Below are 20,580 nucleotides of genomic sequence, written 5' to 3'. Positions count from 1 at the left end.
GGAGGCGGAGCCGCCGCGGGTTTATCAGCGCCGCGGGTCGCGGCGGGCGCACAGCAACAGGCGGCGCGGGGGACCCGCCGCCTCTCCGCCCGCCCAGCCGGCCCCGGCCCCGGGAGCCGCCGCCGGAGGCAGGGAAGGCAGCGGCAGGAGGAGGGAGCGGGCGGAGCGCGGCCGGGGCCGGGGCGCGGGCGGCCGCCTCGGGATGGTGCTCCTGCCCCTGTGGCTTGTGGCAGCCGCGCTCCTGGGGGCCCGCGCTGCGCCCGGCCGGCAGGTGAGTGAGGGAGAGGGGGAGCGGGGGGACCCCTGCCCTCCGCGCTGTCCCACGGGGTCCTCCTTCGTCCCCCCTGCCCCGGGGTCCGCGGGCGGTACCGGCCCGGGGCGAGGAGAGGCTGGGATGGACGGGCGGCTCTCCTCTCTCTGCCGTGCTGCCGACCGCTGCATCCAAGCAGCCTGGAACCGGACACGGCATCCCCGGCCCGGGCTGGATCCCGCAGCGGCGGCCTCTGGGTCCCTTCCTTCTGGATCCTCTGCCCCTAGGTCCCCTATGCCTGAAAGAGCAAGTACCAAGCCGGCAGTGAGCTGACCGTACTCGGATAACTGCCACCGTCCCTGCGGTCTCTGTGGTCCAGTTGGCTTTCCTATTCTCTAGCCTAGATACAAAGAGCTGTCATCTCACTGCTTCCTCTCTGCCCGAGCACCCGTGCTTCTTGGAGCTCATCGCTTTCCTGCTGTTAAATCCCCTCTTTGGCCACCAAACTTACTTTTTGGCACAGTGTCACAATGTATAGAACGGGTCATTCAGAATCAAGATTGCTTAGCAGCTCTATTTCTGTTAAACTTGCTGTGGTCTCTGTTAGTGTATTGGGAGAACAGCTGTTTATTCAGTTAAGGAAGAACTGCCATCCCTGGAAACCAAATGAAGAAACGTACAAAATAGTGCAGAACAGACCAAGTGATTTTTCAGCCTTCTGCCATTCCCCATTGCACAGTAATTACACTAACAACTTTGTGCATGTGTTTCTTCTCTCTTCTGCAGGCTGGTAAAGAACAGCAGATCCAAAGAGGTAAGACTTTTTAGCTATTATTCCTGCTATCAAGACAGAAATAAAAGAAGTTAGCTCAAAGGGTAGTTATTTCTGGAGAAGTGATCTGTATGCAGGCAAGCATTCCATGTGCACCCCCCAGCACTGCCACCCAGAAGGGTTTGTAGTTGTAGTGACGTGGCACGGCTTGAATTTGCATGCCCTCTCATGCTGTGGTTTTGCATCTTTATGTGTCTGTGCTTCCTTTCTGAAATACGAACCAGTCAAAGTTATAAAATCTGTGGCTGCTCACTGTTGCCTTGTAAACTGATAGACCTGGGTAAGAAGGTGCTGTGCAGCGAGTTCAGGGTCAGTGGCACATGAGGGAGCTGAAGGGAAATGTGCCTCTGTGTGCCCATGGCATGCTTCTTATTGAGACTTCAGCCTCTAGGACTCTTCCCAAAGAGAGGAAGCTTCCTTTAATTGGGAGGATGCACCCACAGTGTAAATTTCAGGAGATCTGTGTTTCATTTAGAGTAACTGGCAGTTGGGTGCTCCACAGGATGGAAGAGGTACTGGAAGGATGTGGAAGCTGGCATTCCCAGGGCATTAGTGGCAGGGAATGCCATTCTATGTACTCCTTCCCTTAGCCAGTGTGAAATGAGTCTTTGACCATCCCAGTACTGAGTGTGTGTCCCTGCACACGAGTGCTCTCTGGAGCTCTTCTGCAGTGGGAATGGACCCCAGGCAGTTCTGCTCCAGCTGTTGTTGGACTTCTAGCCCTGAGGTTTTGGTGCAGCTTTTGTTCAGAAGAGAATTTCAGGCATTTCTGTGAATTTTGGAGGTCTTGTCTCAACTTCAGTTCTGGCACTGTGAGCTTCTGGGCTTGGGTTGGTTTCTGCCGTGATCAGTGAATAATGGGAACAGAGACAGTGAGGTACATTTAAAGCTACCTGGCAAACAGACAGTTTTTCCAGTGGTATGCTGATCCTGTCTTTTATTTTGAGTCCTTTCCATGAGAAATGGATTGTATTTGAATTTCAGAAACCATAAGCTATATAGGAATGTGTCTTTTAAATTACACAGTACATCAGGCAAAATTCCTGAATCTGGAAAATAACTTTTTGTCCTTTAACGTCTTCCTTTCTTCCACGGCCCTGGCACTGCTGTAGTCAGGAATATTTGGGGCTGAATTTGATCCTGTAGATTCTGATTCAAAAAGTACAGAACCATAGAATCCCAAAATGATTTGGGTTGGAAGGGACTTGTATAATCATCTCATTCCAAACCCCTGGCCATGGGCAATGACACCTTTCACTATCCCAGGTCACTCCAAGCCCCCTCCAACCCAGCCCCATTCCAGGGATGTGGCAGCCACAACTTCAAACCATGGCTTACTCAGCTGAGAGCTGTAATGACTTGGAGGTAAAACCTGCAAATGCACTGTCCTACTTCTGAGTCCCACGAAGTATTGCTTTGCATTGGTGGTGTGTATTTTGAGTTGGCCCAGGGCTAGCTCCTGACAGCAGCTGATCTTTTCTTGTAGCCTGAAAAGTCACCTAGGGAAATTAAGGTGCCTAGAGGTTTATTTTTGTTAGACATCATCACAGGGATAGCAAGTTAGCACACTTAATTGCCTGCATTGATGCACAGAGTGCTGCAGTGCCTGGGAGCTGTCAGGAGGGAGTCCTTGTGTGTCACTCAGCCTGAAGGTGCTGATGCTGTGCTGCACCTTGGCCTCCCACACAGCAGAGCTCTGTCCCTGCTCAGTGCCATTTCTGAGAGACACCTGTGGCACAACTGTGCTGGGCCCCACCGCCTGCAGGAAGCACCTGCAAAACACCTGGAGCTGTGCAGAGGCTGCAAAAAACACCACACCAACCATCTCTTGAGCTGTCTGCATCCCTGGGACAGGTGACAGTGAAGTAGAGGAATGAGGACACCACAGAGGTGTCCCACATCAGCCTCTCTGCTTGCTGTCATTCATCCAGCTTACCATCTCCAGATCCCACACAGCTTCATCCCTTTCCAGGTACAGAGCTGAGTGGAAATTCTCAAGGAATCTGTCCCCCTTTCTTATCTTCTCTTTCTTTTTGGGCATTCCTGCCACCTGAAGGCAGTCAAACAGAGAGCAAAGGGTAGTTCTGGAGTGACCCAGGTTGCTGAGATGGACCAAAACTGCTCTTTTGTTTCTGGAAGCCACCACCCAACAATGAAGCAGAAAAGGGTCATGACAAAACCCCTGCTGGGCTTGTTCCAGTTGTCTCCACAGCATCCTCTCTTTTTAATAAAGAGCATCACCTTGCTGAGTGACTAGAACAGCTGTGGTAAAAAGTCTACGATTTTCAAGCCTCTGTTGAGCACAGCTGTTGTACAGTGCATGGACAGCTCTTGTGAGGCAATGGTGTTAATTCTGCAGTTTTACCAGGTTTTGAGGGGAAGGAAAGCCGGGATAGCTCTCTTCAGAGGCATTCTCTAGCTAATTATGTTTTGGCACAAAATGAAAGAATGCGTTCTTCCTTCTTAAGTGCTTCCTTTCAACCTAAACATTGTGCAACTGGAGCGGCATTTTAAGGCCAGATTAGAAAAAGGATGAAGAAAATTTACAGTTAAGTGCTTTTCCTCTTGCTCTGATCAGCACTGTCAGCTTTGAATTAGCAGAGCAGATCGGCCCTGAAATTTTAGCTTAGGAAAGGGAACACCTACAGCTGGGGTAGCATTTCCTCAGAGCATGCAGTTTGTGGAAAAAGGGTAATGTAAGTCAGCAGAGGAGTTCAGATGTCGCTGGGATTCAGTCTTGTCCCATTTAATTTTAATTGCCTTTGAACAAAAGGCATTTCCTCTTCTAGCTCAGCATTTACAGACTCTGGAAAAGGCTTTCGCTGACTCAAAACCTTGACAGTTGTTATTTTCTACCCTTTGTTCTTGCCTTCTTGGGGCTAGCTGGCTGCTCTTATTAGCCAAATAGCCAGGTTTTTCCCCCCAGCCTGTGGAAATGTGGGAATTCTGCTGCAAGATGTGCGGAGCAGTTTCTCAGCCGTGCGGTGAGCTCAGAACTCCATCACCAGACTGTGGTCTCTGGCACTGAAAGTCCTGCTTAAAGAAAAAGGAAAACAAGCCACGAGGAATCTCAGCGAGGTAGAAGATGGAATGTCAGCCTGGGAATGAAATCCCGGTGTTGAAGCACCAGGAATGTGAGGATCTGTGTTTTTACTTTTATCCAGTTAGGATGTACAACCCAGCAGCTCTGTCTCCTGGGCATGGCCTGGTGTCTAATTAATAAAAATGACTTTAGAGTTTTAATTTGGTCCCTTCTCTAAGGAGACAGATTAACAATCCTGCGCAGAATTCCCAGTGTTTAAAATGGGAATTATCCTAAGGATAATGACCCAATTAGGATGCCAGTTTTAGAACCTGGTCTTGTGGGTGTATGGCAAAATAGGTGGAGTTTGCTGCTGCTGAAACTCACCCTGTGGCTGCTGACTGTAGGATGTGGGGTACCAACGGGCTTGGAAATGACTTTTCACATTCCTAGGATACAGAATTTGTATAGTAAGATATTTATAGTGCGAGAATTTACATGTGTGCATCCTACTAGTACCATAGATTGTGTTTCTGTCAGATTCCTCAGTAACTGGCTGGAAGAATATTAAAAACAGTTCCCTGAAGCCATTAGGAACATTTTCTTACTGAAGGTACTTGTTGAATGTGTGAGTCTCTTAAAACCCGCAGCCCTTGCTACCAGGAGAGAGGAACTGGCTGCTGAGCTTTTCCTCTATTTGGTTCTCATATCAAGTGTGATGCACACTGGGAGCAGGTGAAATTTAACTCACTTAATTAAGTATATTTATTTGAGGAATTCTCAGTGGCGCTTGGGCACTGATATCAGAGCTTTTAGATCTTGAAGCTTTTCAAATGAAATTGTCAGTAATATAAATCTGCTACTGCTTTCACCAGCTCTCCCAGGAAGAAGGGAGTAGGGAATAACTATTGTTGTGGAAGATGTCTTTTTAACTCTCACCTGGTCAAATAGAGAGGCTTAGACTTTGACCCATTCAGAGCAGAAGTGTGGCTCACAGCTTGACCTGGCTCTTCCCTTACAGGCTGAAAACCAGACACTGAATATCCTGATTGCTGCCAGATTACAGAAGTCTCACTGAAAAGATAACTCATTTGAATGGATTTGTTTTCCAGTGGTGTGAAATTACTTGAAGACTTGTTGCCTTAGCTGAGGGTTGTGCCATTGAGCTTCTGCAGGATTACAAACAATGTGGCTTTGCTGGGTTTAGGGCTTCTCTCAGCTGCACTAAAGTGCAAGATTTAGGCTCAAAATTGTGCAGATCTGTGTCAGGTTTTTTAATAGTTAGATTCTCTCATTGTTTTTGATCTCTGTTGCTCAGAGGAAAGGCAGCAGCAAGTTGCTAGGTAGGGGGATTTGTAGAAGGAAAAGTTACTGCCTTTACCAGTGCTGACATGGATTAATTTATCAGCAGCATGTGATCTGCTGGATTTTTTCCCTGTTTCTATTTCCTGAGAAATGGATATGCAAATTGTGCTTATAACCAAGCTTGGCTCTTCATTTTCAAAAGCTTGATGGAAGTCGTGACACAGAAGCAAGTTCTGTGTCAGGTGTACAACAGAGCTATGTGGCATTCCTTACAGGAGAATTCAGAAGGGTCTGTGCCTCTCCTGGGGCTTGCCTTTCCTGTTGGGCAAGCCTGAAACAGGAAACTCCCCTGATAAATGTCAGTGAATATTTCAGGCTTTTCTCTTTATTTTTTAGGAAAATCAGTTTTATAATAGCAATTGATAGGAAGAAATTCTTCCCTGTGATGGTGGTGAGGTCCTGGCATAGATTGTCCAGAGAAGCTGCAGCTGCCCCATCCCTGGAAGTGTCCAAGGCCAGGTTGAACGGGGCCTGGAGCAACCTGGGATAGTGGAGGGTGATGTCGCTCCCCCTGGCAGGGGGTTTGGAACTGGATGCTCTGGAAGGTCCCTTCCAACCTAGACCATTTTGGGATTCCATGATAAAAGAGGAGCAGTGACACGTGCGTAGCTGAAACAGGAATCCTAAAATGGGATTTTTGGAAGGGGAGGTGTGAGGCAGGGGGGTCCTTCAGTCTTTGGGCTCATTCCAGGCCCCTGACCTTACTTTGCTGTGGTGTCTGGTGTGTTTCTTGGCAGAGCTGCGTTGGAGCAGGGGCAGTCCCTACGGCTTGGTGGTTCCCATCAGCACGGCGGCCGATGGCAGCTACGTGTCCAACGTGCTGTCGGCCGGCCGCCAGCGGCGCTGGGCGCGCGAGGCACCGCACGGCCCCCGCCAGCTCTACTTCAACATCAGCGCCTTCGGCAGGGACTTCCACCTCCGCCTGAGGCCCAACAGCCGCCTGCTGGCTCCCCAGGCCGTGGTGGAGTGGTACCAGGACTCTGGGAGCGATGCTGGCAACGCCACTCGCACCGGGAGCGCTGCGGAGCGCTTGTGGAAGAGAGAGCCCCTGTGGACCGACTGCGCCTACGTGGGGGACATCACGGACATCCCCGGAGCTGCCGTGGCCATCAGCAACTGTGATGGGCTGGTAAGGCTGGTTTCTTGGCATTTGTGTCTCCTGTCACACTCTGGGCACAGCTTTTGTTGCTTGTAACCACACGTTCCTGATGACGTCATTTACGGAACTTTATTTCTTAGAAAATATTAATGCCCTATTGCTTTGCTTTGGGATAATTTCTCTGAGGTTGATAAGCAAAGTTCTTAACGTCTCAGGTATGTGAGAGGGAACTCAAACCTACATGTTGTTTGGTTTCCTTTTTTTATTTGCATGAGGTGTTACAAACAGGAAAATGAATAATGAATACATTTTCAGACTTAAAAGGTGACCTTTTTTTAACTGAGTTTAGAATTTGATGTCCAAATCATCCCTCTTTGCTTCTCAGGTACAGAAATGATGGGCTGCCCTGTTCTCCAAGAATAGCAGCATTAAGTTTTAAAGGGTTCCTTTATAAAGTGAGCATGCTTTTTGTTCTCTTAGCTGCAGTTTTGTTTCATCAGGTGTCATATGAGAGTTGAGCAAGGGGTCATAGGTTTGTTTTCGATCTGTCAGTGAACATGCAGGTTTCCCTGTGGCTGAGCAGATGCCCAAATCCCAGAATGAAAGGCTGGGCATGTTTGGAGCCCCCACAGCATTCCTTGGTTTGCTCAGGCAGCAATGAAGGCCAACAATACCGACCTTGTGCTCTGTCACTGGTGGAACATGCCTGCCACATCCAGGGAGATGGATGTTGTGGTTACCCTCCTGCTGTTTGGGACAGAAACCATGTGAAGAAGTCTGCAACAAGCATCCTTTCTTGGAAGTGTCTTTCCCACTTTCTATAGCTGCCACGTGGTCATGATTTGATTCCATTTGGAGATAAGTCCTGGCTAGGAAAGCTCCCACCTCAGCAGTGGCAGCAGTCGCTGAGGAGTAACTGCAGAGGTGGCTCAGAACCCCCATTCAGACCAAAACTCTTTGAATTCCCTTGCTTAAGGAAAGGAAATACTGGTAGTGTTTGCATCAGAGGTGATAACCAATGTTAGTTTGGTGTGTTTTGGGGGTTTTTTGGGGAGTTTTGAGGAGGATCTGTTGGCAGTGTTTACAAAGGCCAAGCAGACCCCTGGCTGGCTAGATGGAGCTTCCAGTGGAGTGGCTCTGATGGATGAGCCCCTGGCAGCTGGGTGTTGGCAGTAAGCCTGAGTGAAGCTGTTGTGTTGTGAAGACAAGCAATTGGATTAAATGGAATGAGATTAGGGAGTGTAGCTCTGGCACAGATTGCCGTGGGGCTGGCAAGCTGCTTGTGGTGTGTTTTCAGGTAATGGAAGCCAGAGGGGGACTCCTGGAGGGGGAGTGGCTTCACAGGGACAGAGGACAGGGCTGGATGGCATATTGGGATGAAATTCTTTGCTGAAGTTGGTGAGGTGCTGGCACAGGTTGCCTGGAGAAGCTGTGGTTGCCCCATCCCTGGAAATGTTCAAGGCCAGGTTAGATGGGGCCTGGAGCAACCTGATCTACTGGAATGTGTCCCTCTTTTCCCATAACATCCCATCTGCTTCCCATGGTTTTGGTGACTGGAGCAGGAGAGCATGGCCTTTTACTTTGATGAGTGTGGGTAAATGCTCCTGGGTCACTCTTATCTCGCTGTTTATTCCGACCTTCACTGTTTTAACATCTCTTGGAACTCTAATCATGTGAGTGTGAAAGAAATAAATAATCCTGATGAGTTATTTTATCCTTTTTTCCTCCCAGCATCTCCCAGGGTAGCAAAAGGAACTTGCAATTACTGTCTCTGGTTTCTCTGTTGCTGTACTATGTCTCTCAACCCAGCCAGAATCCTCAGTGTATCCTAAAGATGTGAGGGGTGAGATAATATGGCTTAACAGAAACTGGAACAAGAGTGAGAAATTCTAGGGGCATGTGTGTGCTGGAGGGATTTGTTTTTGACTTCAAAGGAATTTAGACACTCTCCAGAGCAGCCAGCTAGGTTCTGAAGTTGTGGAGAGAAAGTGGAGGGAAGCACCAGGGTAGCAGTTTGCACAGTGTATAACTTGTAGAAGAAGTTGGATATCGTAAGAGAAAAAGAGCATTTGGTGCTAAATTTTGATTGTTTGATAGTAAATATGTGGAATAATCAGCATTTGCACTAACAAAGTGAGATTTTGTCAGCAGTCTCTTCCTGAATCTAAACTTACATTTAAACCCCCAAATACTTGAATGCTTTTGTTTTGAAATAGTTTGCATATCTGCTTTTGCAATGGAAGTTGTCTGTCTGCCATCAGTTCTGCAAATTCCTATTTTCACATCTGCTTAATCTCCCTTGGAAATGACCCTGTTTATTTAAAAATCCCACGTGCATGTGCCTGCACTTGTCATGGCAGAAGAACCCTTCATTAGTCACAGAGGAGATGCCTCTTGTCTCCTTCGCTGTGTCAGAATGCTGGTGCGTATTTCTACTGTTGTTTGGTCAAACAAGCAGTATTTATTGTCAGAGTCCTTCAGGGGTGCAAGGTGCCAGCCTCAAGAAAACACTACAAATGGTTTAGGTTGTAAACAGAGAGAAGGCAGCAAGCCTAACATTTCGAAAGAGTGTCTTAAAACACTTTCTACCTGTTAATGTATAGAAAATCACCTCAGTTTCTCAGTTAGCTTCCTGTCTTTGTGACAAACTCTGAGCAGGTATTGGTGTGTGATGCTTTTAGCTTGTACTTCCAGTCTGGACTGTGTTCCTGTAGATGTGTGTCTCTGTGTTGGAGCTGGGATCTGGTTTGTGCTCACATCCGTGCCATCCCAAGGGGCAGGGCTGGTTTTCTGTTTCTCCCAGAAACCTTGCTTGTTTCAAAGGAAAGGGCCAGGCCCAGGACAATAAGCCTTTAATCTTTGACTTCAGATTCCAAGTAAAATGGGACTTCTTTTTTGTTTGTTGGAAGTGATTTGGAATATTTTGGTTTGTTGAAATTCCATGGCCTTCAAGCCCAGGGCAGCATGTGGTTGTTGGAAGCACAGCTGTTTGCAAGTGGAAGATGCTCAGGAATCTGCCTGCCTTGTAGTGTTCAGCTGCCAAAGCAGGGAAATCCTGGAAGACAGACCAACCATTAAGAATTAAAAAAAATACCCAAACGTGCTTAGATCTGTCATTTGTGACAGATTATTCCTCACTTGCTTATTGCCATGCCTTTTTCCAAGGATATGGAGACGTGAAGAAACACGTCTGTGCATGTTCACAGCTACTTTCCTTTGGCAAAACTTTTGGAAATACAGGCTGGAGTATCTCAGACTGGAGATAATTGCACAGGCTCTAAACTTGGTTCAGGAAAAGATTTAAAAATCTGTAGGAGTTGGGGCTTATGGGATCCAAGGAGTTTCAGGACATTTTGATTTGTTTCAAATCCTTTTTTATTACCATTGCTTCATCAGGACTGAGCTATTAAGACTTATTTCTTGTTCTTGTGTTGGTTCTAAGGTACTATTTCAGCGTGACTTCCCCCAAGCTGGAAAGACAGAGCTCCTAAATGGGGAAACATCTTTCTAGGAGCCGATGGTGTTTGAGCCCAGTGTTTTGGAATAGCATTTGGGAGACAAACACTTGAATTGCTGCAGAGCATCTGGTTGTGGAAACTCAGAAACATCAGAAACTCCTGCTGAGTTTGGGATTGGGACTGGAACTGAGACTGTCCCCTCAGGCCTGGAGGTTTCTGCCAGTCCAGGCTGAGAGCTGTGCTCAAGGGGACATCTGGTCATCGAGGACTTTGTGGGAGGGCAAAGCACAAGGACAGCAAAACAAACCCCAAGGAGAAGGAAGGCAGGACAGACCCTAAGGAGAAGGAAGGCAGGACAGACCCCAAGGAGAGGGAAGGCAGGACAGACCCTGGAGAAGGAAGGCAGAACAGACCCTGGAGAACGAGGGCAGGACAGACCCCAAGGAGAAGGAAGGCAGGACAGACCCTGGAGATGAAGCTGCTCTGGCCGCGTGCCGCTCTGGCAGATGGCAGTGGGGCCTTAGGCTGATTTAACACTCCCATATTCCTGCTCCCCTGCCCTACTGTGCTCTTCCCACAGTAATTCCCTCCTGCCATGAACTCCTGTGACCTGCTGTGCCTGCTCTCAGCACTGGTGCTCACTGTGCTTGGCTGCATGATAAACTGGGCCTGATGGGCTGCAGCTGGACTCCATCCCTGTCACCTCTCTGCCATGCAGCACTTCCCACAGCCCTAGGAATCCATAGGAAAGAGGATTTCTCAAAGCTCAGGGACTCCAGAAACTTGGGAAAATGCATTCCCTCACTTGGGAGTGGGGGCTGCTGGAGTAAAACCCAGAGGGGAGGAGCATTGATTGAGAAGGGAGGCGATGGGCATGGAAGTGTGTCAGTATAGTGCAAGATGTTAAACTAGAAAATCTTTCATAGGTCTGGTTTTCTTCTCCCTGAAATTTATCACTCAAAGCAAATGAGTACTTCGCCCTTACTTCATAGTCAAAGTTTACGCAGACGGTTGCTCCAGCTCCATTTATTTGTTTGTTCTTGTTCAGCTCCATGTTCTTGTTTGTTTTTATTAATTTTTCTAACACAGCCAGATCTGGTCTAATGACAGCTTTGCCTCATTTCCAAGCCCTTGTGTCTCCTCCTCTCGCTCCTGCTTACCTTCCAAGACAGACTTTGTGGCTTAAATATTATGCTTTGGCCCCTTAAGATGAGCCTTTATACCTCAGAAGGGATGTTTGGAACTTGTGAGGGTTTGTACCCCAAAAATGATGTTTTTAATCCTAGAGACAAGGTTTTGAACTCCAGAAATGAGGTTCATGACCCAAAAATGAGTTTCTTAGGTCTAAGTGTGATTTAGACCCTATGTATGAGGGATTAGACACTCAAAATGTGTCTTGGACCCTGAGGATTGATTGGATGATAGAAATGGAGCTCTGGACATGGGAAATGAGGCTTTGGGCATTATAAATGCAACTTTGAGCTATATGTGTCCAAAAAGGTGGACGTAGTTTAGCTCTTTTTGGCTCATAGGAAGTGTTTGTAGGCCCTTTGTGGTAACAAATTAAACTTGTGCTGTTTGTCTCTATCCTCTGTTGGGGAGCAGGTGACAGTGGGTTATCAGATAATTGAAAGTAAAGATGAAAGGGAAATCAATCCATGTGTTCTGACCATTCTGCAGAATTCCTCACCCTCCAAGCTGAGGAGAGATGCAGTGAGTCCAGGCTGGCATCTGAGTGACCTGTGATGTCACCTAAAGTGCCTTCTAGAAAACAAGGACCTCCCTGTGGGGCCTCTGGAACAACCAGCAGGAATAGCCCAGAACACCTGAACTGTGAATTTAACAACCACCCCAGGCTGGGCAAAATGTGCATGTGGCACATAGCCATGAGTAGAAAATATGGTGCTCAGGAGACTTGGGTTGTTATTAGTCTCTTTTTTCCCGTCTTTAGATTGGAGACAATATTTGAAGGTAAATTGAGAAACTTGACAGTCTAGTGTGGGTGAGGCCAGGTGAGGAGAGCGTCCTCTAGGAAGGGGTTTAGGAACAGGCAGCTGGAGAGAGTCTGCCTGGAGACTTTCCATAAAAATCTCTACTTTGGTTGCTCCAACTTCAGACTTTTATTTATAGTTTATTTCTGATGTTGAAAAATCGTTCTGTACAGCAAAGCACAGGTTTACATGTAATCCCTCCTTTTAAGCAATATATTTAGGGGCTGAAACTGCTGTTACGGATCAGTGTGGTTAAAAATGGTCTGGAACAAAGGGCTGGTGGTTGGGTACTGCTCTGGATATGTCTTTTGTAGCTGTTATTTAATCACACCTTGTAGTCCTGGTGATGCATGTTCACAAAACACTGCTTTTAGGGCACTTGGGCAAACAATTGCCTTTCTGGATTTTTCCCTCTTTGATTCCAAAACAGCAGACTCTTCTTAAATGTTTTCATTCCTGGAGGCTCACAGCTGACAGTATATAAAATAGCAGAAGCTTATTAAAATGACTAAGTACAGCCCTTTTTCATGGTTTCAGTAACAAATCCCAGATTGTATAACCTGTGTGGACCCTCAATAACACACCCACAGTGCATGAATTGGGCTCTCATTCCTCATGTCCTGCCTCCACATGTCACCTGTGGCAAAGTGTGTGTCCCAGGAAAAGAAAGTAAACAGATACTGAAATAGCCAGAGTTATCAGCATTCAATCCTTGTAGCCTCTCTCCAAGTTCTCACTGATGGTGGAGTGAATCTGGTGATGGTGGTGCTGAATTTGTGACTGCATTTGGTAGGGTGGAGGTACAGGAGCCATTTTCAGCAATGGCTTTTTGGTGGTCCATGTTTATCCAGTGTTGGATGTACTTGGATCTTCAATTTAACCTGCAGGGCACATGGTCTGATGTTTGCAAAGGGGCAGTAGGCAGGACTGGAGAGAAAATACTGTGCCAGGTCATTGAGGAAAAAGAGTTGCTCTGCTCTTTCCTGTTCTTAGTTTTCTCTCAGAGTCATGCTGAAACTCTGAACATTTTGCTCCCATCCAAGCTTTGAAAGAGTCATGGAAAGAAAAGTCACTTGGTTCCATCTCTGGCCCCTGTGTTTCAGCAGGAGCTTCTTGAAATGATGGATAAAGTGCAGCACTATTGTTCCCTTTAAACCAATCTTTGCTTTCACTTCTATTTTAATAGATACTTAGTTTTCATTGAGTGCTTCTGCTGCTTGGCTGAGAACGTCAGTAAATTACAACCACGCAACACTAAATCAACTTCCCTACCTCATAAAAATCCCTTTGTCATTGACTTTCTTGGTTTTTGCATAACCAAAGGTGTAAAACTACTTCTCCTTTTCCTTTGAGAGATTTTACCATAGTTTAGGTTTTTTTTCCTTTGTGCAAGGATGTAGAACCAATCTAAAGCTAGTTTGATGGGAGTATTCCTAGCTTTGGTGCTTCCTAGCTTTTGATCCCCAGAGTATTTCTGTTCAGAGGAAGCTGCATCAGTTTTCTGTGCTCCTCTGACTTCTCTCTGAGGAGATGATTCCTCTCCTGCATAGTTTGGGCTGAGTTTTCTGTTGCCTTGGAAGGGTGGTGATGCTGCAGCATCACTCTTGACTGTTGTGTACAGGCAGCAGATAAATCAGTATTTATTTTGTGTGCCACAGTAGAAATGGTGTTGCTGACATCCACATCATGGGATCTTCACATTTTGGCATTATTTATTTGCTTTATACTTTTGGAGTATTCAGCACTTGAAGCTCTCATTTCCCCTTCTCTGAAGACGATGTCCTCACTTTTTGTTTTCCTTTCCACATTTTAGAGGAATCTATGACTGGTGGCATCCCATGACTTCTGGATTTGGGAAAACACCAGGTTTACTGCAGAACTGGCAACGTCTGCTGTCTCCTGTACCATTTCTCCATGAAATAGCTCCCAGCAAAGATCTGCTGTAGCTGACACAAAGACAAAACTTGTGCTCGGTAAATATTTCTACAGAGATTTGCTGAGACCGGGGATGTACCTGACTGCTCTGAGCATGTTCCATGCATACTTTTCCCTCTTGAATAGCTGATATTTTAAACCCACAGTTCCCTCTTTAAGGACAAAGCCTTTGGCCTGCCAGCTCTATGCGGCAGTTTGCTGTTAAAATGAATCCCAGTAGGTTTTCCAAGAAGAAAAAGGAGAGGCATATTTTTCCACGTAAAATCAAAGTTTGTTTTTTGCTCTGTGCTTTCGTATAACTCCTAAGGGTTTCCATTGAGTTTTCTTCGATTTTCTGAAAGGGGGAAAAAGAAAACCCAGAATTTGGATCAAAACCAAGCATGAGAAATTTCTGCATAAAGGAATTTTCTTATGGATGTTTATAGAGGAGACTAAAAAACTGAATTCCAGTCCAGTGCAGTGACCCAGTAAATGCTGACATTTTCTTTTCTTCTGTGTAAATTCAACAGGAATTTGGTTAATTTGATGGCTCTTCCACATGCCTTTTGCTCCTTAAAGTGGTATCAATTAGTATGTTGAGAGACTTCAATTCCTGTGGGCAGATGATTTCCAGTATTTTAGTAGGAGCTTGTCTAAGAGCCTTCTTAGTATTGCCCATGGTCTGGAAGAGGATATTAAACATTCCTACCCTTTCATCTGTTTCTGAATCCTCTGAACAAATAAGACTTCTCTTGGCAAAAGATTTTTTTTTTAATTTAAAAATCTGGTATTAATGATTGGTCACCCAACTGGTGCTGGGTTAATAATTTAGTTGTCAAGTCCCTGTGCTGCCTGTATTCAACACTCTTCAAGGATGGAGCCTAAAATGATACAGGAGCTCTTGCTTTAATTCTGAGATGCATGGCCAGGATGAAATATGGTCTAGAACATGGATTTTACATCACACCGATCTTCCAGAGATAGAAAGTGGGCTGTGGAATTTCTGCTTGCTCCTCTGGGAAGCACTCCAAGGGTACTGGAGCTGGAGGGTTAGTAAAAAGGGATGGTTTACCCCAAAACCATGGTGTTTTCCCAAAGCCAGACACCTCCATGGAGACTGGAGGCCCATCCATGGAGGAGGAGGAAGAGGAATTCCATCTGCAAACCTCCTCTGTAGGCATCCAGCAGCTGGATCAGCAACATTTGTTTCTCCAAGATGTGCACAGTGCTGCAATATTATTTTTTTCCAGCATTCCTCCAATGTGTGGTGTTTTTTCATATGCCGAGTATGTCGAGACCATGAATACTTTAGCATGCAGAAGATGTGGAAGGAGGGAAGTTATGTCCATTTGCATGTTTTTTTCCTTCCCTGCCACACGGACCTGCTGGACTGGGTGAGCACGGTGGGACTTGGGACAAGGGCCTGGAGTGACAGGACACAGGGGATGTCCTTCCGCTGACAGAGGCCGGGTTGGATGGGGTATTGGGAAGGAATCCTTCCTGTGAGGATGGTGAAGCGCTGGCATAAACTGAAGAGTGGCATCATGGGCAAACTCAACAAGTTGAGAAATTTCTAGAGGATTTTTGGAAAGAAACCTAGAGAATCAGTTGATTCTTGCCAAAATGTGGAACGTGTGCAGCATGGGAAATAATATCCACCCAAGGAACTGAAGGGGTAACCCTGGAGCTACAAAAACTTAGAATCAGTGTCCACCCACTGTGGCTCAGTTCTGGGGGAGGCTGGCGGGGGGAAATGTGCTGCAGGCAAAGCATACTTCTTTGCTTTTATTTTTCTTCCAATAAATCAAGCAGTGTTGGGTTCAACTCCAAAAGCTTTTTGCCTTTGGGTGGAAAGTGGAGCAGCAGGTAGGTGTGACGCAGGTTTTGCACAGTCACCCAACTGAACCCACCTTAAGCCAACAGAGAGGTGAAAGGTAGCAGTGTTTTGGGGCTGAATCGCTGTTTTCAGACCAGGCAGCACCTCTTTTATAAAAGCATGTCTCTATCCACTCCTGAAGAAGTTGAGACTGGAGGGCTGTCTCCAGAAGCTGCCCCCTCCCCTTGCAGGTCCCAGGTGTTTGTCTTGGCAGGAGGCAGTGTCTGCTGGGCCGGGGCTGGGATATTAAACTGCGGGAACACAGAGCTCTTGGTGCCTTTCAATAGGGCTTCTATTCAGGTAGGGGCAGGATAGAGCTGTCGAGCACCTGTGATTGTCCAGCAGGAAAAAAAGGAGGGATGAGGAGTGGGGGGAGAACCCTGGCAATGTTTTCCAGTTCCATCAATAGAATGGTGAGAAGAAAGTGTTTTCTGGGTTGGTTTGACTGCTGAGTCCTTTGCTGCAGTCCAAGCATTGGTGGATGGAGAAATCAAGGATGATACTGGCTGAAACAGTGTGGGATGGCACAAGGAACCTCCTGAACTGAACTTCCCACAGGTGGAGAGCCTTGTAAGAGATTTTACTGGAAGCTGATTGATTCATGTGTGGCCCAAAGTGAGAATTTATCCAGGTATCCTGATTCTGATACTTGGGATAGTTCTCACTTTCCATATATATTCCAGATACGTATTTCTGCACTTAATTTTTAAGGTATATAGAGTGATTGATTCATTTAGTTTCCATAGAATGGAAATTGAATTTCAGTGGCCTTAAGCTGAAGAATGAAAGGTTTGGATTGGGTATTAGGAAGAAAATTTTCCCTGTGAGGGTGTGAGGCCCCGGCACAGGCTGCCCACAGAAGCTGTGGCTGCCCCTTGATCCCTGGAAGTGTTTGAGGTCAGGTTGGACGGGGCTTGGAGCCACTCAGTCTAGTGGAAAGTGTCCCTGCCCATGGCAGGGGGTAGAACAAGTTGGTCTTTAAGGTCCCTGCTAACCCAAACCAGTCCATAATTCCATGATTCTGTGTGGGAAAGAAGAGGAGTCCATTTTGGATGCTTGGAGGATATGAAGGTGGAAGCTGAAACCAGACCATGACAGACTCCCTCTTTATTGGATAGACCAAACCTCTGTTGATCCTCATGAGAGTGAAGGATACTCAGCCTCTCTTGGACAAATAAAGGCTTCTGCTGCCCTTGTTTTGAAGAATGGAAGGGGGAAGATAAAACATTTGGAGAAATCTCAAGGCTTTGAAATTCTTGATGTACAGATCCTGTCTGTTTCCCTGGGTTGGTGCAGGTGTTGGACTTGATCTTGTTCTTTGAAGCAAGCAGGTTCATCCTCATGGGCACAGTCTCTCCTATAAAACAGGACACAGGTAGTTCTCCCTTTTCCCACTGAATTTTTTAGTGTCCTTGGATTGGACAGTAACTGCCTGGCTCTTTGACACAAGCCTGCTTCACTCTGCTGAGAGCTGTGATCTTCTCATGCTTCCCTTTGAGGCAGAGTCCAACAGCACAGTCCATATTTGCACCTGTGCGTGACTGAGGGGGTCAAAGTTGGAACCACCTTCTGGAGGGGAAGGGGATTTTGGCATCTTTAGATCCCTGTGTTCATTCCTGATATTTTTCTTGCTTGTTTCTTACTAAGGATGACCATTTCATGTAGCCTCCTGCTGCTGAGCATGCTCCAACCTGCTTATTAATCTTCTTCCACTTATTGACAGCCTGCTGTGTTTGGAGATGAATGTAGAGCTTTGAACATAATGTTAAGTTTCAGTTTTTTTAAGCTTATATCTCCCCTTGGAGATATAAGCCTAAAAAATTGAAACTTAACATGACATTAAGTTTCATTTCAGCTCTTCCCAGTGAGGACCCAGCACATGGTGTTTTCAGATTGCTGTGTATGACAGAGGGATGTGCAGATCCTGGGACAGGGAGAGAATGTCTGTAATACAAATGAAGGTTCTCATGTGGAGAGATGCAGGGAAGCTCTGTGCATCTTGAATTCCTGTATTGTGTTGCTGGTTTGGTTAAAGCAGCTTTACAGATCTGTTCTCCCACTGATCAGAGCTGGTTTAGGAGAAATAGCTGCTAATTAACGCCTCAGTTCCCCAGGGTGTCACATCAGTGTTTGAAAAACTCTTTCTTTGCTGTACAAAGGCATTAAGGACAGTTTTAAAACATAATTTATAACATTTTCTTCTTTCTGAGAGATTTTGTGTTTTACAAAGTGTTCCCAATGCAGATACCGGCAGAGTTTGGCATGGAGACTGGGAGCAGAAGGTGAGAGCATCCATCGTGGTGTTGGCCATGGGATGGCAGGATGGGTTTATCAACCCAAAGCCTTTCCTGCTCTCTGGTGATCAGTTTTAGAAGCCCTTGATAATGGATCAGTGTGACTGCTGAGGAAACTTCCTGACATTTTGAGGGTGGCCTTTCCAAAGCTCGCCTGGCAATTCACTGCCTCACCCACACTGCAAACCGCTAGGAAAGGGGGCATTTGACTTCCTAAAATACTTTTGGAAATCCCACCCATAATGTTTAATACTGAAGGTAAATGTGGCCATTAATGGACACTTCACAGCTCCCCGTTGTGCTCTCTGAATGAAGGGCTCTTTCCTCTTTCCCCACAAACACCCCATGCATATTTATAGGGAATCATGTTCCCCCTTAAATACTGTTGATTTTGGCTCAGGAAGTGATTCCTTAGTTTAACCTGCCCTTGTAGGTTATTTTCTCAAGGCTTTATATTGTTTCTTATTCCCTTATGCTTGTCTGCATCTTTTACATTTTGGAAGGAAAAAAAAAAAAGCCTTTTCCAGATTTTGCTTCTTCCATGGACTGTCCAGTAAAGGATAGAAGGTTTGGTGTCTCTGGGAAGCCCTCCTAGGCCTAGGTGGGCTGCCTGGGCCAGACTGGGTTTGTACCTTGCTCCCATGTACCTTTTATTATGAACTCCAGCAGCACTTGCTCTTGCATCTCTCTCACTCCACAGAATTCCCTCTGTTCACTCTGCACCATTTGTTCTGGATTGAGGGAGATAGGAAGAACTGCAGGGATGAAAGGAATTAATGCTCAGAAGTCATTTAGACAGCTGCAACTACTGGGGAGCCAAGTAGATGCAGATGGGGTGCAGATGGGACCTAGGGCAGGTTTCTTCTTGATTCTCCCCTGGGAGAAGCGAGTTTGTAGGAAAGCCAAGGGGTCAATCTAATTCCCTGAGCCTCAGGGCTGAGGTGATGCTGGGAACAGACAGGTTTATTCCAGCCACTATGCCCCAAAGGTTGCTTTTGGATTTTGGTGGTCTTGTTGTCTTCCCTCTTTCACAGGATCTTGAAGACAGCTCTGGAGAGCTCCGCAGTAGCGCAGATTCCAACCTGCCTCCTTCAGTGGATGGAAATTTTGAATGTCATTAATTTGGAAGAAAAAAGTAGTAAAATTAATAGCATTCCAAGATTGGAGACTGCTTTCCTGGATTGCTCCATCAATGTGCTTTTGTGGGAAAAAAAAAAAATTTCCACTACATACTTTTTTCTTGAAAATCCACCACAGCCTTTTCTCCAAGGGAGCCTTGAAAAATACGTGCTCTGAGCACCTCCCTGGCCATCTCTCTGGCTGGGGGGAAGGAAGCACTGGGCTGGCACTGCAGTTTACAGGGATGATTCACTTGGAAATGCACAGCCTGCTTCTGCCCCTTCGTCTCCATTCATTTGGATAACTTCAAGTTCTTTTTGTTGGTGAATAATTTTTTTTTTGGAAGGGAAAGAAGTGTATGGGTTACAGTGGTATTGCAAGCATTTTATGCTTTTTACCTCTTGGTGCTTGTTTTTTGGAGCCTGGGTCTTCAGGCTCTGAAATGGCATATAGACATGTTTTCTCTCTTCCTTACCAGGCTGGAATGATCAGAACTGATGAGGATGAGTACTTCATTGAGCCTTTGGAGAGAGGAAAGCAGATGGAGGAGGAGAAGGGAAGAATCCACATGGTGTACAGGCGCTCGGCGGTAGCGCAGCATCCTCCCGACGCGCTCCCCGATGTGCACACAGGAGGTACAGTACCCCATGGGGCTGCTTGAAGGGCTATTCCAGGTGACTCCAGCCTATGGAAGCTTTTGGAGGAGGCTGTACAACTCCTGTTTAAAGTTTGAGTCCTGTTTCTTTCTGAGTAATACAAAATTGTGCCAATTGTATTGTTTTCCTCCTGCTGGTTGCTGTGAAAGTGCTCTGAAGGCAGTTGTGTTGATCGGATATATTTTGTCACATCCAAGAATTCCCCTCTGCCTTGAAGATGATGTGGTTGGTCCATCTGAGAATAGTTACTGTGTCTGAGAATAATTGTCATTGTGTAGTTTAATCCATTTGCTTGTGTGTCTTTTTAATGTTACACAAATCCTCATAAGCCAAGGCATTGCATATTGAAGGTTGAGGGTTTTGAGGCTCTGGGCTCAGGGTGAAAGACCAGCTCTGCACCCATCAGTGCTCTGGCTTTATTTGAGTATCATTCAGCTTCTCACATTCTCACTGTGTTTATGTTGTGTTCACATGTTGTTGAAACTGCAAAGGGTTTGGGAAATAAAAGAAGTATTTACAATGCACAGAACTAGAGGTGCTTGGCTTTCGGTACCCCAGCAAGGCCATTCCAGTTTAGCTCATTAATCTGTGGGGAGGTTTAGCCTGGAGAAGAGGAGGTTCAGGGAGACCTTCTCAGAAAGGAGGTCAAAACTCTCTAAATGGAGGTTGTAGCCAGGTGGGACTCAATCTCTTCTCCCAGGTAA

General features: G+C 46.3%; 1 protein-coding gene across 1 annotated transcript in view; it reads left to right on the top strand.

Annotated features, from left to right (window-relative positions):
- The first annotated feature begins 202 nt into the window (after positions 1 to 202).
- Positions 203 to 20,580, top strand: part of ADAMTS3 (ADAM metallopeptidase with thrombospondin type 1 motif 3) — a 55,785-nt gene continuing 35,407 nt past the window's right edge. Inside the window, exons 1-4 of the mRNA XM_054283777.1 lie at positions 203 to 271; positions 1,037 to 1,064; positions 6,207 to 6,598; positions 19,699 to 19,855. Coding sequence (XP_054139752.1) covers positions 203 to 271; positions 1,037 to 1,064; positions 6,207 to 6,598; positions 19,699 to 19,855 — 646 coding nt within the window. The remainder of the gene's footprint in view (positions 272 to 1,036; positions 1,065 to 6,206; positions 6,599 to 19,698; positions 19,856 to 20,580) is intronic.

This window comes from Melozone crissalis, unplaced genomic scaffold (assembly GCF_028551555.1).
Source record: "Melozone crissalis strain CALT ecotype California unplaced genomic scaffold, PUWL_Pcris_2 ptg000039l_1, whole genome shotgun sequence".
NCBI lineage: Eukaryota > Metazoa > Chordata > Aves > Passeriformes > Passerellidae > Melozone > Melozone crissalis.
The sequence above is the reverse complement of the archived record's forward strand: the minus strand, read 5'-3'. Positions and strand labels throughout refer to the sequence as shown.